We start from the raw sequence: 15,790 nt of genomic DNA, 5'->3' as shown, positions 1-15,790 counted from the left end.
CTTTTAAAGGTGAGAGTGGATGAAGGAAACAAACAAGTAGAATGTAGAAAAAAAAAAAGAATTAAACAAAATGTGCCTGTACTTTTACAGGTATGAGGTATCATAAATAATCTTCCCTAATTAATAAAAATCAGAACTAGCAGAAGAGAATACAGAGTTGCTTGATAATGTGCATGTAACTTGCACATTGTTGGGTTGCCTCACTATTGTGAATGGAGTTCAGCAACAGTAATTACAGACTTGTAAGGTACTGAAGTCTGGAAGGAGTATGGGGGGGTTGAGATTTGCAGCTGAGTAGGAAATACATCCTTTTGTTTGCTCCTTTGGGATGATAAAAGGTTTTGTGTTTTGAGGGCATTTGAATTTTACTATTGTCTATAAAGGCTCACATAATTATGCTGTGATAAATATTATTGCTAGTATAAATAGGACTGATGTGAGTTAAGTTAATCTTGCTTGTTATGAAGTAGATATTAGGATGTATATTGCATAAATGTGTTCATTGCAGAGTTGTCTTAGCTAATTGTAAATTAACCAGTGCAAATAGAAGAAACAGTCTGTTATTACAAAAACCCATAAAAATTAATGTGCTGTCATTAGCACATGTGTCAGGATAGAAGAATGCCTTTACAGTGTTCTGTGTTCCAGTATCGCTCGTTCCACACTATAATGGCTACATGGGCACACAGCTTCTAAATCAAGGATGGGAGAGAGCCTGAGGAAAGCTGCATTTTTGTTTCCAGTTGCGCTGGGATTTGTATTGCCAATTTAGTAAGCTGTATTTTTCTCGAATCTTATATTCTATTTCTGTCACTTTTTCTAGTGTAGTTTAAAGTTCTTTGGGACTGTGTTTCTACAGTATTTTGATTTTGGGTTGTTTCCAGGTCCTACACAAGTGGAAATAATACTTTCACCCCATGTGCATTTTCTTTTCTTTGGTGGAGTAGAAATGACTAGAAACAGATGCATGTTTTCTTATAATACTTTTTAAGTGTAGCTTAAATATGTGTTCATGTCATGAAAGATTATAATTTGAAAGATTAATGTATTAACCACATGCAGGGTATGACCTCCTCATTTTCCTGCTTCTCATGGTACACCATGATTCTTCAGCACTAAGTATGTGCCTGTTTTGAAAAGTGGCGTTGAGTCCTATTGTAAATGAACCTTCATAGAAAGTCTCTTGGATTAATTTTTCTTGTTATGTATGGTAACTTGCACAGTCGCTTTTTTCGTAATCACAGCTTGATCATAGCAATTTTTTAATATTTGCGCCCTTTAAAATGCTGGTTATTTTCTTTTTCCCTGTAGGCTACCAATATCACCATCCCTCCAAGATGAGTAACAGCCATCCCCTTCGTCCTTACACAGCTGTGGGTGAGATTGACCATGTTCACATTCTGTCAGAGCATATTGGTGCTCTAATGAATGGGGAAGAATACAGTGACGTTACCTTTATTGTAGAAAAGAAACGTTTTCCGGCACACAGAGTGATCCTGGCTGCTAGGTGCCATTATTTCAGGTGAAGTATAGCTTTGTGTCATGCTCACAGGAAATTTTTATGCAGATAAGATAAGCATTGTTTCTCTATGAACTTTTCAGAGTGTAATTGTCTGTCCATTGAGTGTGACCTTTTCTGTGTGAATGTTTCCCAGCACATCAAATCATTGTGTCCAAATATAAAAAGATAAATACCATGTCACAATGTTATTCTTTTGACCTTCATTAAATTGGATTTTGAAGGTATTTTCACAGGTTCAAGAGAAAAAGAACTTCAGAACAGAAACGTTGTGCTCTAAAGTTGTTTTGATTTTTTTCCGGAGTATGGATAGTGTGCTTCTATGGAATATGCTCAATTAGAAAGTTTAATTTTGATGTGTTGGAATTAAATATTAAAAGGTGTCTGGCCAATACAGGTTAGAATATATATTTTAAAACTAGGAATAGTACTAATCTACCTTTTTAACAGATGGGCATTTTCCGTTCTAAATTTAATTAATAAGATCTTTGTGATAATATTCTTCCAGTTATTTTTGTCAGAGGGATAAGCTAATAATTAAATTGTGAATGCAAATTGTGTTCAACCTGTCCATCATATTTTAAAAAATCATTTTGAGTACTTTGATTTTTCTCAAGATTCAGGATTTCATCAGAGTTGCCGTGTGCTGGGTTTAGAGTTAAGGAACAGATGATCAAGAATCCTGAGATTAGCAAATCTGCCACTGCTGTTATACTGACCAACAAATTGTTTCATTTGCTTTGTGAAAAAATTCTTTTTTTTTGGTTTTCTCTCTTGGTGATAGCACCATATTTTTTAAAAAAAGAAAGGCATGAGAATCATATCTCGATTTCTGTTTTGCAGGCTATTGTTCATAGTGCAGACATAGCAGTTGTGTAGGATGAAAACATGATGCATTAGAATATTATTCTGCAGCTGCTTTCAGAGCAGGGCTGTACTTCAGATGCCAAATATGAGGGGTTTTAGTTTGTAAGTTCTTAAACCATATCCTCTTTGTATTGCTTTTGCTCTAAATAGTAATTTATTCCTTTCTACTCTTTGCCTGGCTTATATCAGGTTATAAATTTCTCAAATTTTATCTTCCTTGTAGAGCGTTATTGTATGGTGGAATGAGAGAATCTCAGCCTGAAGCTGAAATTCCTCTTCAGGACACCACCGCAGAAGCATTTACCATGCTGTTGAAATATATTTACACTGGTCGTGCTACACTGCGAGATGAGAAAGAGGAGGTTCTCCTTGACTTCCTCAGCCTAGCACATAAATACGGGTTCCCAGAACTGGAGGATTCAACGTCTGAGTATCTTTGCACAATACTTAATATTCAGAATGTCTGTATGACATTTGATGTTGCCAGTCTTTATTCTCTTCCCAAATTAACTTGTATGTGCTGTATGTTCATGGATAGAAATGCCCAAGAGGTGCTCTCCAGCGAAGGCTTCTTGTCACTTTCTAAGGTACATCTTTCTGTTTGCACATTTTTCCCCAGGAATGTACTTTGATATGTGTACCACTCATGACAAAATACTAATGGGGGCACCAAGTACAAGTATGTATGTTAGTTAAGAGGTCTCATTTTAAATGAGTGAAACTGTGACAGTTAGAAATGTTCAAGCCAAGCTCTAACTTAAAATCCTGGTGATCCACTGAATTTTTTAGGTATTTAATTTTGACCAGTCACTATAGCTAAATATAGTAAATCTGATGGAGTATTCTACCAAGATGGGAGCAGGCAATCTAATCTTGTCACATGCAGCTTGTTAAATCTGAGTTCTGAGAGCATATTATCTAAAGAAATCAGCAAACATTAGTCATCAGGATGCACATACTTTGACATCTTTGGTATAGCCAGTCTTGGTATATATGAGATTTATCCTTTTTTTAGGCAAACTCCTAATTATTCTGCTAGCTAAGTGAAAATCAAGCAGCTGTTCAATTCTTTTTGTTCCCATTTTGCAGTCAGTGGGGTTTCTGCGTGAATAAGAACCACTGAAGTTTTCACCTGGTGATTCTCAGTTGGTACTAAAAGAGGGGAATGTTGGGGAAGGGAGGGAATCCCAAGTAGTTAGAAGTGGTTTAAAAAGGTGATTCCAAGCCACACTTCATTGTTCCCATCAGTGTTGTTATACCACTATAATTTTAAAGGAATCCTTTGAACTATACTATCAAATCTTCAAATCACTTCTTATATTCCAAAGGAAATTTAAAATAGCAACTGAAATTACACTGATTTGAATAGTTTTCCACATTTCAATTCTGACTTACTTCTCCTTGTGGTTTTGTAATATTACCTATTATTTACATGATAGATCCAGTTATTCTTGCATACGTAACTAAAACAAGCTACAGTTTCAGGTAGTCACTCCATTGGAGATTATTTTTAATAACTACAAGTTAACATACCCATTAATTTTTTCCCTATTTTAATTTCCTTTTTTAAAATAAATTTTATTTCTCTTTTTTTTTTTTGTTTTGTTTTGTTTTTCTTTTCCAGGCTGCTCTTTTAAGTATCGTACTGAGGGACTCATTTGCAGCTCCTGAGAAGGACATTTTCCAAGCTTTGATGAATTGGTGTAAACATAACCCCAAGGAAAACCATGCTGAAATCATGCAAGCAGTACGTTTACCACTAATGAGCCTAACAGAACTACTAAATGTTGTAAGACCTTCTGGATTGTTGTCACCCGATGCCATCCTAGATGCCATTAAGATTCGTTCAGAGAGTCGGGACATGGACCTCAACTACAGGGGCATGTTAAGTGAGTGTTAGGGTTTTTGTGTATTTGGTTGTTTTTTTTCTTATTTAGTGGCTATAGTTCTCTGGAGGATGTGTTTAATTTGTGCTTTGAGGTTTTGTCTATTATTACATGTTTTAAAAGGCTTACATAATGAAATACCTTGTTATGTACCATTCTTGTCATTTCTGTTCCTCGGCATCAGCCAACATATTCTTCTTCGTATTTGCTCAAATAGTATAAACAAGTCTTCCAAAACTGTACTAACGGAAGCCTAAAAAGTGTGAGAAGCCTTTCGTCTGTGCTCTCTGTTAATTCAACAAGAATATCTAACAACGAGCTTTAGAAAGATACTGTTAGTTTGTTGTCTGTTGTTTGTTGTGTGTTTTTTAAAGAATGTTTGCCTCACAGCAAAGAATAAAGCTAAATGTTCTTTGAGAGCTTGGACTGTAGCCTCAGTCATGCATGATGAGCCCTGAAAATAACTGCTTTCTCAGAACCACATCTCCCCTTTGTTCTGTCTTAGAAGTTACAGACATTAATATTTAAGCATGAGTTTAATATTAGGATATTGAAAAAGTTTGGTCATGCAAGTTTGGACAGTGCAGTAGAAATATTTGACAAAGTTAAATTGTGTTTTCTGTATTCTTTTTCTGCATATTTCTGTCTCAATAAATAATATGCTTCTGATCTCAAAATTCCTAGCTTTCTCTGAATCTGAGATTTTTAGATAATTTAACTTTTGTGTTGTTTTAGTATTGGTTCAGGCTCTTGTGACTTTTTCTGTTTGTGGAGACATTGATGACCACTTGAATTTCATAGTTGTGTATTTGATGTTTTTATGTAGTAGTACTACAGTACAGCTAAAATTGTACCGCTTCAAATTCAGTTCTTCAGATGTTAACATCCTGTTAAAATTCACACTTATGCTGCCAACATGCATGAAGAGTTCATGGGCAGCTTTTTCATCTCTCATCTTTCAGATCATGTTTACTAGGGTCTCTTCTCAAACAAGACTGTTAAAAGCATATTTTTAACAGGGTGGTTCATCAATGTATTGTTTTGTAGTTGGAGTTAGGGATCATTGTCCCCAGGTATCTTGATGGAAGATCTGTTCCTAGGATGTAGCATGTTTATTACTGTGAAATGGTGGCATAAAAAACTTGCTTGAGCATGTTTGTTCAAAGCCCAAGTTGTCCTAAGTTTCCTATTTTGCACAGGTTCGTTTAGCTTTGCAGAGTGCTGGAAGCCCATATAGCTATTAAAATAGCTTGTATAGTTGTACTACTCTGCAAATTTGTGATGCATCCACATCTTGAATATTTAATAGAGTTTTTACTTTCCCTCAAATTAAAAAAAAATAAGAGACTAAGTAGACCAAAACTTTAAAACCAGGACGAAAGTGATGATTGAATGAGGAAGGTGCAATAGAATTCTAAAAAATCATGAGGAGAACTGAGAACGTAGGTACAACATACTTGTAAATTAGTCACTACTTATTTTTATACCATGAAAGACCATCATTACCAAATGCAGTGGAAGAAGGACAAGTTCTAGAATACCTCTCTTTTTGTATATATTTCTTTTTCCCCTTGAGCATGTGTTTCTGGCCAAGAAAGGATACTGGCAACAATTCTTTGTTCTGACCCAATATGGTTGATGTTCTTATTTGCAGTACAGGAGTGTAAAAATTAAGCAGTTATTTCCTTTTCTTCTTAGTACCAGGGGAGAATATTGCAACAATGAAGTATGGAGCACAAGTTGTAAAAGGGGAGCTGAAGTCTGCTTTGTTAGATGGGGATACTCAGAACTATGATTTGGATCATGGCTTCTCTCGACACCCAATTGATGATGACTGCCGTTCTGGAATTGAAATTAAACTAGGCCAGCCATCAATAATCAACCACATACGAATACTCCTGTGGGACAGAGATAGCCGGTAGGTGCCAAGTAGACATAAAAAGGGAAGGTAATGCATTTTGTACTGTTGATAATATTTCACGTTGATATATTCATTAAATATTTCATAGAAGCAGCATGATACAGTGTTGGAGATGGCAAGTTTTATTTTAAAACAACCTGTTTTTTAAGTGTAGTTTTGGTTACTTACACACCAGTCCATACTTTGTGATACTGAACTACCTCATAATATTTCAGTGAATTTTCTGTGTCTTCACAAAATAAGTTTATATTACCAGTGAAAGCTTACATAACTTAAATTGTTTTAATTGTTTTCTATTTGCCACTTACTTTTCAATGGCTTTTATTTTAGTTCTTAAGCACAAACCAGATTTTTTACATATTTACATTCCAAACATTGAAGGAATGTTCAGACTTTTTCAATATATCAAAATTGCTAAGAAATAACACACTTATAAAAATAATGACAATAGTTCAGAGATGGTAAAATTTATTTAGAATACGAATTACTAACTAACAGTAGTAGTTATTAGAAGCCACTTCATGGTGAAGCATGAACTATCATGGATGCCTCAGCCAATTTATGTTCATCTACTTGAGATTATTCTGGAATGCATAAAGGCTCAAACTATGCCTTTTTGAATAGTATAACAACTACTTAAGTAGGATAATTGCAAGGCTTGTTTTACTTGACAAATTGAATATATTAATTTTATAACTTGCCATGACAAAAATTTTGCAATGTAATTGACAGCTCATGCAGGTATTCATAAGGAATTTTCTAATAAATACAATAAAACAAGCTACTTATCCTTTTAACACATTATTGCCTTTCTGATAAAAGATTCATTTTATATTACTTCCAGACTAACAGTTAAAAATTGCAAATCAGTTGTATTTGTGTTCTTAGCTGTGTTATTTTAGAACAGAGTGTACTAATGTTTTATTGATTTTTTTTTTGGTAAATTCAGTATTTTTAAAATATAAATTACAGTTATTAATCATTCAAATCAAACTGCATGATTTTTTAGCTGTTTCAAATAAGTTCTTCTGATCAGTTCAAGTGAAACATGCTTCTCTATTCCTTTTAAGAGGATTGAAAAGTAAAACTTTAAAGATACAAGGACCTACGTGATACAGTATTATGCAACTTATAGAAGATCAACCAATTTTATAAAATTTGAATAAGTATTAGATATTAATAATGTGGAATTCTTTACCAATTTTGAGATAGCTTGTGTTTAGTAAAATGCCCCTCATCTGCAAGGCATAAATCAGCAGCTGCTGAAACTCAGGAAAAAACCTTCTGCTTGGGACAGCTAACTAAAAGAATTATCTGTTGGTTGGTGTCCTACACCATTCTTTGGAAATTTGTAGAACAAACTGTTAGTTTGGGCAGAATATCAGACAAGATGGACCTTTAGAGGTTTTTTGTGTCCTCATAGAATAATGAGGGTATAGTGATTTAGAATCTAGTTTCTGTGTCATCTTGAATTTTTTGGTTTTTGTGCAAAAGTTTACTGTGGGACTTTCTTTTTACTTTCAAGTATAGTATTTGAAATGTCAAGTGTTTTCCCCCAGTAGCTTAATTGTCTTAAGAGCAATGGAAAAGGAAGCATTTGGAGTACTTTGTCCAGTTGTGGGCTCCTCCCTATAAGATACTGACATATTGGAGTGAGTTCAGCAGGACACTGATGATGAGGGCTTGAGCACACAATGTACAATGAGATGCTGAGAGAAATTCCTGTTTTAAGAGGAGAAAGCTTAGAAAGGGAAGTTATTGCTGTCTTTGCCAGTTTAGTGGATGAGTATAGAGAATACAGGGACAGACTCCTCTTACGGATGTGTTCTGAGAGGGCAAAGAGCAATGGACATAAGCAACAAGGTAAATTCCTATTAAATATTAGAAAAAGAATTCATAATGGGGCAGTTGAACTTGGGAAGAGTTTGCCCAGAGAGGTTTTGCATTTCAGCCCTTAGAGGTGTTCTCTTGGCCTTAAGACCAAAACCTTAAGGAACTTTCTCTAAAATTGCCCTCACTTTTGCCAAGAGATCTTTTCCGACCTATGTAATCTTTTCGTCCAAGAATTGCCTACCATTTACCTGCATCTCTCTCATGGGGTACGTGAATACTATTTCCAAAAGAGATGTTTTAGCAACTGTACAAACACATGGTGGCTTCTTGTTGAACATCTTTTTAAACTGCTAATTAATTTTAACTGATGCTCTGGTCTGTTGGATTCTTCAGAATGTACATTCTTAACAGAACCAGGTACAAACTAATAGGTGTGGTTTGTACCTCTAGTTTAGAGGTGTTAATTAACAGATGAAATTTAGATGTAAAAGTGCTAAGGACTCTAGGTGTCCAACTTACCTCTGTGAAAAAGATGCTTTTCCTTAAGAAAGATCCTTAAGGAAAATAAAGGCATAGTGTTGTGTATGATAATGGAATTGTATTTCTGAGACAATTTTTCTTTGCTTGGTACCTTCAGAAACAAAAAAAATAGCATGTTGTATATTGGTTACAGATTTACATCACTCTAGCAATGGTGATGTGAGAATCCCTAAGTTCTCACCACACAGAGGACAGACAGTAACTTTTGCATTAAACTACTCATTCTAAAATGCTGGAGCCTAACTTGGTCAAATATGCCTAGGCTAGTAATAATAATGCTGCCAAAACAAGGTGTATTTACATGGGTTTTAAATATTACGCGTCTGGTTGGTGTGAATGTGGAAGCTGATTATGCAGTTGACATCTTAAAGACTGCATTGCCTTTCTAAGTGCACAACTTGGTATTAACAATGTTAAGAATTTTGAAAAATTACCGCTTCAGACATCTACTCCTCTTAAGTAGTTAGCAAAAACCTGGAAATATTAACAAAGACATTGATGTTTAACAAAAAATGTAGATGTAAAACTCTGAAAGAGTAACTCTTAGAAATGAGTGTGAAAGGGGGATAAATGCAAACATGGTGCTGTTGAAATGCCTATGAACTTTGCAGACTAATGCACTGAGAGAAAGAAAATACTCTGAAACACATATTCCACTGTTTGCTGATCCACAAGTGAAGTTGCCACTGCATTTTAAATAGCACTTTTGTAGGTATAATATGAAAATAGCTGTGGCTTTTAAGTTTTAGTTTGAGTTTGTTTTCTCCTAGCAGCAAACAATAAGCTAAACATAATTGATAAGTGAGAGGAAGACACATATTCTATTCGTGATTTTTTTTGTTTTGTTTTTGTTTTAGTTTTTAATGGGGTAATTTGGGATTTTTTAAGGCTTAACAAAGTGTCGTAAACAACTGAAAGAGTCAGAAGAGAAGAACAACATCAATGAGCAAATGATCATAAAGTAACTTTTTTCAAGTGAAGGATTTGAATTTGGGGTTTTGATCTGATAAATGTTTTCTCATTTTTCTTTATTGATATGGCAGTAGCAATAATAACTGTATCACTGGTGTTTTGGATTTATTCCATGCAGAAGGAATACAAATGATTGTTTTTATGACTGAGTTTGAAAGTCTTCATTGCATAGTCTCGTCTAACTACTGTAGATTGTGAGTGTTAGGATGTTTTAAGTTATTCTGAAAACATCCCTTAACATAAATTGCATGTTAGTTTATTTTCAAAGCTATTTTGAAAACAGGGATTTCTTTTAGATACCTTAGGTGAAGGTCTGTGGATAGGAACAGATAGCCTTCTTTTCAGCACAGCTGGAAATGTAGAAGAAAGTGTAAAATACCTAAAATGTGGCTGCTTGCATTCTAACCAGTGCTTTTTGAAAATCCATAGGTCTTATTCCTACTACATTGAGGTGTCCATGGATGAGTTAGACTGGATTCGGGTTATCGATCACTCTAAATACCTCTGTCGGTCCTGGCAGAACCTGTATTTTCCTGCCCGTGTCTGCAGGTTAGTTCATCACTCTAATGTTGCATAGCTATCGTTAACTAATATGGATGCAAAAATAAGTTGCTGGATTTTGCTACTGTATTATGTATATCTCAAAATGTATGATATACAACTTTCATCAGCCATCTTAAAATAAATGTCTATTTTGATGGACGCTTTTTAAATATAAATATAGGTGATATATTGCAAGCATCCTGTTTCAAAAATCTGGTGCTTCCATGTCTAATTATATTATCTCTTTCTCCTTTCTTTCCTTTTTTTTTCCCCTTCTTTTGAGTCATGCTCACTTTTCCTATTGCAGCTGATGTAGTTATTTCAGTCAGTAGTAAACATAATTACTTGGCTTTCAAAATGTTTAAAATGTGTTTACATACTTGCTATAGAACTTGGAAATGTATTTTAATGTATTTTATATGTTTTCTGCTGTTGTATCAGAAAAGTGGTTTAGGTAGTTGTGAAAGGGGAGAGTTAGGGCTAAAGAGGTTTGGGCAATGCTTTGTGTAAACCAAAGCAGCTAGATGGGTTCAATCATTATTAAGGTGATGATGTCTTTTTACTGTAGGTGCTGGGAATTCTGGAAAAAGGTTATAATCACATTGAACTTGTCTTACCCAGAAACTTAATGAAACTTGTTGATAAAGGCGCCATAATTTGTAGATTCCAAGATATTATCATCATTAGGTTTTGGGTCATAGACCCTAAGAGGAAAAAAAAAATGCCCTGTGTTGTGATAATTATCTTCTGTAGAAACAAACTTTTTATTTGGCACAGCAACACTTCAAATCCCCAAGGAGGGGAAGTGCTTTCTTTTTTCTGAAGAATGGCCTTTGTCTCTGATCTTTACTGCTCTGCAACATGGGCTTGCTGGCAAGCAGTTGTAGTCTGTGTGAAAAGTCTGATGAGTCATGTGTGTGTCTGTCCTCAGATAAATCTATCTCAGCCTTCCTGTCTTTTAGTGAGGTCATACTGAATGTAACTGACTTGAAATTTATCTTTCCTGATACAGACAAATACATTCTCGCCTTTTCCACTTAAGTGTTATGATTCTGATTTTACTCTTTCTGAAATGGTCGGCACTGCCTCTACTTTTTGAGTATATCTGACAAATTTTGTTGCCTATGATAAATCATCTAGCAATGACGAAATGCCTCATGGAGTTTGTGGGTGTGTTTTACGTTTTCTGGAGTTATTTTTTTGTGTGTATGACCTTAACTTGCTGCAAAGTGGATGAATTGTTAGTGAGCACCGCTTTTTTTACTTCCATCATGTTACCAAGAAGATTTGAAGAGGTCTAGGGTGTTATGGTGGGACTTTCCTGAATCTTCTTCCAAAAGGGGAGCTGTTCTTTGGCTCTTACACAGACTTGTCCAAAAGTGTTTTTTCTACTTCAACACCAGTTTATCTGTGTTGTGGCTTCAGCTTAGCCAGTAACTCAGAACCACGTAGCCGCTTGCTCACTCCCTTCCCTTTCTCCCCCCACTCCTGGAAGGATGGGGAGGAGAATCGAAAGAATGTAACTCCCACAGGTTGAGATAAGAGCAGTCCAGTAACTAAGGTATAACACAAACCACTACTGCTGCCACCAGTAATAATAATGATAAGGAAAATAACCAGGGAAGAGAGTACAGTCGCTCACCATCCACCGACCAATACCCAGCCTGACCCCGGCAGTGATCTAACCCTTCCGGGTAACTGTCCTCAGTTTTACATCTTGGGCATGCTGTGGAATGGAATACCTGTTTGGCTAGTTTGGGTCTGATGTCCTGTCTCTGCTTCCTCCTGGCTTCTTGTCCTCCCTGGCATGGCATGAGACTCAAAGTCCTTGGTTGGAGTAAACATTACTTAGCAACAACTAAAACTATCGGCGTTATCAGCGCTGTCTGAAAGTCAAAATTGCACCAGCTACTAAGGAGAAAAATGACTGCTACTGCTGAACCCAGAACAGTATCCACCCCTTATTCCATACCATTCACGTCATGCTCAGAGCCCACATTTTCAATATACCATCACTCTTATGTCATATATATACATCCACATAGAGAGAGAGAGAGGTTGGTCATTCCTTAGTGCGTGGACCAATCCCTGTAAAGCTGCTGAATCCATCTGGTCCATGATGTCTGGCTCCATCTCTTGTAACAGTCTTTCAGAGCAGGAGAGGCTGTGTGCAGTGTTCACCCTCGTGAATAGCCTGGGCAGTAGTGTCCATTTCTGAGTCCACTCCTTGATAATGAGTCCATCCATGTGTTGCATCTCTGCCCTGATGGCCTGAAGTGTCATGGGCCCACTAGGCTCAAAATAATTCACCCTTCCCTTAAGCAGTTTCTGCAACTTGTTGCTGGGGACTCCATCTTCGACGCTTCCAAAGCACTGGAGGGGCCCAGTGGATTAAATGCTTGCCCATACTTTCCCACACACCCTGCCACTCATGACTGTCCGGCCTCGGGGAAAATCTCTTGGTCCTCCTATATCGTCGTCTAATCCTAGACAAGACCCAAACGTGACTCCACTTAACATTCAAGATCAGACGAAATGGTCGTGGATAAAACACACTCTGTATGTGTGCCAACATGGTGATCCCCATCACAATCAGCAGGCAGGTCTCAAGGGTCCCCAAAGGCTGTTAAAAACCTTCAGAACTCTCAAATGATTTTGCTGTACTTGTCGCAGGGGTTGGTGTAGCTGCTGTACTTGAAGCCGGAATAGCTGCGCTGTCTGCTGCGGTCAGAGTTTGAGTAGCTTCTGTACTTGTCGCTAGGGTTGATGTAGGTGCTGTGCTTTGAGTTGGAGTACCTGCGTTGTCTGCTGCGGTCAGAGTTGGAGTAGCTGCTGTACTTGTCGCTAGGGCTGGTGTAGCTGCGCTGTTTGCTGCGGTCAGAGTGAGTAGCTGCTGTACTTGTTGCTGGGGCTGCTGTAGCTGCTGTGCTTGGAGTAGCTGCGTTGTCTGTTGTAGTCAGAGTTTGAGTAGCTTCTGTACTTGTCACTAGGGTGTGTGGGAATGTCTCACTCACAGGCTGACCACCCGAGGGGGGGAAAAGCATGTGTAACTGCTATACACTTCTATTATATACCTCCCAAAGTATAGAGGTGGCGACCATACTGGGAATGCAAGCCATATCAGTTTCATGATCAATGATTCTATTGTATTACAAGTCATTACCACAAAGTACAATGAGACAAGAACCTCTAGCCCAAGGCACCCAGCCAATAAACACTAACACAGCAAGTACCGACTGTAAGTAAGGTACAACATGCTGAAACTGTGAGATCAAGAGCAACAACTTTGAGAGCCAATAAATCAGCATTGTGATGAGTGACTATTAATTCAAAACAATAAATGCTTATCACAAATAGGACAGATCTGTTGTTACCTCAACCCTTTGTGCCCCACGTTGGGCGCGAAAAAGAACTGCCGTGGTTTAAGCTCAGCCAGTAACTCGGTACCACGCAGCCATTAGCTCACTCCCCCCCTTTCCTCCCGCCGCTCCCAGATGGATGGGAGGGAGAGTCAAAAGAATGTAAATCCCACAGGTTGAGATAAGAACAGTCCAGTAACTAAGGTATAACACAAAACCACTACTGCTACCACTAATAATAATAATGGTAAGGCAAATAACAAGGGAAGAGAATACAACTGCTCACCACCCACCAACCAATACCCAGCCCGACCTCGGCAGTGATCTAACCCTTCTGGGTAACTGCCCCCAGTATTACATCTTGGGCATGACGTGCTGTGGTATGGAATACCTGTTTGGCTAGTTTGGGTCTAATGTCCTGTCTCTGCTTCTTTCTGGCTTCCTCTCCTCTGTGACAGAGCATGAGACTCACAAAATCCTTGGTCATACTAAACATTCTGACCAGCAACTAAAACATCGGTGTTATCAGCGCTGTTCTGAGGCTGAAAGTCAAAACCATAGCACTGCACCAGCTACTTAGAAGGAGGAAAATGACTGCTACTTCTGAACCCAGGACAACCTGTTTGTCATAAACCCTTCAGCTGTCTTCATCTGTGTGTGTGAGTCTGCTACATTTTGGGAACATTGTTGTTCTGTATTGGTGGCGGCTCTTTGTAGCCTTGCCTGAAAGTGCTTAGAAGGAAGAGTGGAGGGGAGTACGTTAATCCAGAGATTTAGGTGGTACCTTACTAATTTTTTGTTGCAGAAGGAAATCTTGTACGTTCTAGCACTCCAATGATCTCTTAGTCCTCTGTAGGTGACTTGCCCTCTATTGGGGGAGCACAGGAGAGAGCTTATTTCATGTGGTGATTTTTGTATACATACCTATATTATTTTCTACCTACACATATGCACAAACACACCTGGAAGCCTTCCAGTTGCAATTTTATTTTAGCAGGTATTTGAAGTATACAGTTGTCCAGGTAGCTACAGCAGAGGCTTCCTTATCAAATAGTCTGATTTTTCCAATTATGCTCAATGATCGCCAGTAAGCCTGTTATTTTCTATAAATTCTGTTCCTTGTTATCATAGCCAGAGTAGTGGGGAATTCCCTGGAGATGCACCTACTTTGAAAGAGTGGGTGAAGGAGCTAAAGAGAAAGTCATGTAGCAGCTTAAATTTATGAGTTCTTACTGTGGCGCAGTCACCTTAAGGCAATATGAGTTCTCAGTTGTGAGTCAACATGATAATTCAGGGTAGATTAGATAAGGCTGTTCTGTAATCTGTCTTTACATCAGTGAATTGAAGCCTACATTATAGTAAGAGTGCATTTGCTAGTCAGAAGTAAAAGTACCATGGCTATAATTTACTGCTTCTCTTTATGTAATATTTTCTTGCAAATAAGAAGAAAAGGCTATTTTATATGTAATAAGAAACCTAAAATTGCAGACAAATTTTTGAGCAGTACCATTTCAAGAACTTTTTATTTATTTATATAAATATAAATAGTTAGACCTAACTTGAAGGTTGGCTTTGCTTTGATTATGGGTATGAACCAGGTGACCTCCAGAAGAGAGGCACTGAGTGCGGGGAGGCTTTGCACACATCCATATTAGTATTTGAGACTTATTTATCTGGCTTAAATTAATATTCTGTTTAGAAAGAAGTAAACAAGGAGTACTTTTTTTTTATGTCTTTAAATTGGGGGGTTTGCAATTACATATTTAAAGTAGTTTTATTTACTTAAGTGAGTTAAACTAGTTATCTGTAAGATACTGACATGCTCAAAACAGAAATCCTGAAATATGTAGCAGTTTTTGTCATCTAAAAAAGAAATGATTTCCAGTGTTTTGAGTACTGTTATGAGCTAATATGAGATTATGTCAGAATGTATTCTTCTAATATTTAATATTCAGTTTTTACAGATGTTATGTATGCTTATCTAAGGGGAGATAGGTTTAAATGGTTTATATGCCATTTAGAAAGAAGTTATTATCAGATGACCAGCAAATGACTTAAAAAAAAAAACCTATTTATTTAATTTGAAAATGTAAAGGCCTGCCCTGTTTGTAAGGGAAGACTATAACATAACTCGGAGATCACTTACATTTACCAGCACTAGGTTAATCGCTACGTTCTTTATGTTCAAAGCTAGTTGTTTTCATGTTACTCAGCGCTGCTTCTGTTGTACTCTTGAGTCAGTACAGCAAGCCCTGGTGCCAGAAATTTTCTGTTCATGGGCAACAGTAGAGAGGAGTGCTTTGCAAGCATCATACTTTGCTCTGTCTCCTTGCCATTAGTTTAATGGCAT

The 15,790-nt window shown here is 37.1% G+C and overlaps 1 protein-coding gene across 4 annotated transcripts in view; it reads left to right on the top strand.

Annotated features, from left to right (window-relative positions):
- BTBD9 (BTB domain containing 9) overlaps positions 1-15,790 on the top strand; it is a 184,930-nt gene that overhangs the window by 4,453 nt on the left and 164,687 nt on the right. For 3 of the 4 annotated variants that reach the window (XM_057415465.1, XM_057415464.1, XM_057415462.1), the window contains exons 3-7: positions 1,312-1,522; positions 2,610-2,973; positions 4,011-4,275; positions 5,971-6,190; positions 9,968-10,087. In XM_057415465.1, the coding sequence (XP_057271448.1) occupies positions 1,312-1,522; positions 2,610-2,973; positions 4,011-4,275; positions 5,971-6,190; positions 9,968-10,087 (1,180 nt within the window). Of the gene's footprint in view, positions 1-1,311; positions 1,523-1,565; positions 1,917-2,609; positions 2,974-4,010; positions 4,276-5,970; positions 6,191-9,967; positions 10,088-15,790 lie in introns of those variants that run through there. The other variant, XM_057415466.1, reaches the window with a different exon arrangement.

The sequence above is a fragment of the Pezoporus wallicus genome, unplaced genomic scaffold (genome assembly GCF_028554395.1).
Source record: "Pezoporus wallicus isolate ANWC-B61680 ecotype Strahan unplaced genomic scaffold, APGP_CSIRO_Pwel_v1 contig_5352, whole genome shotgun sequence".
Taxonomy (NCBI): domain Eukaryota; kingdom Metazoa; phylum Chordata; class Aves; order Psittaciformes; family Psittacidae; genus Pezoporus; species Pezoporus wallicus.
Note: the sequence above shows the minus strand (reverse complement) of the source record. Positions and strands in the feature narration are given on the sequence as shown.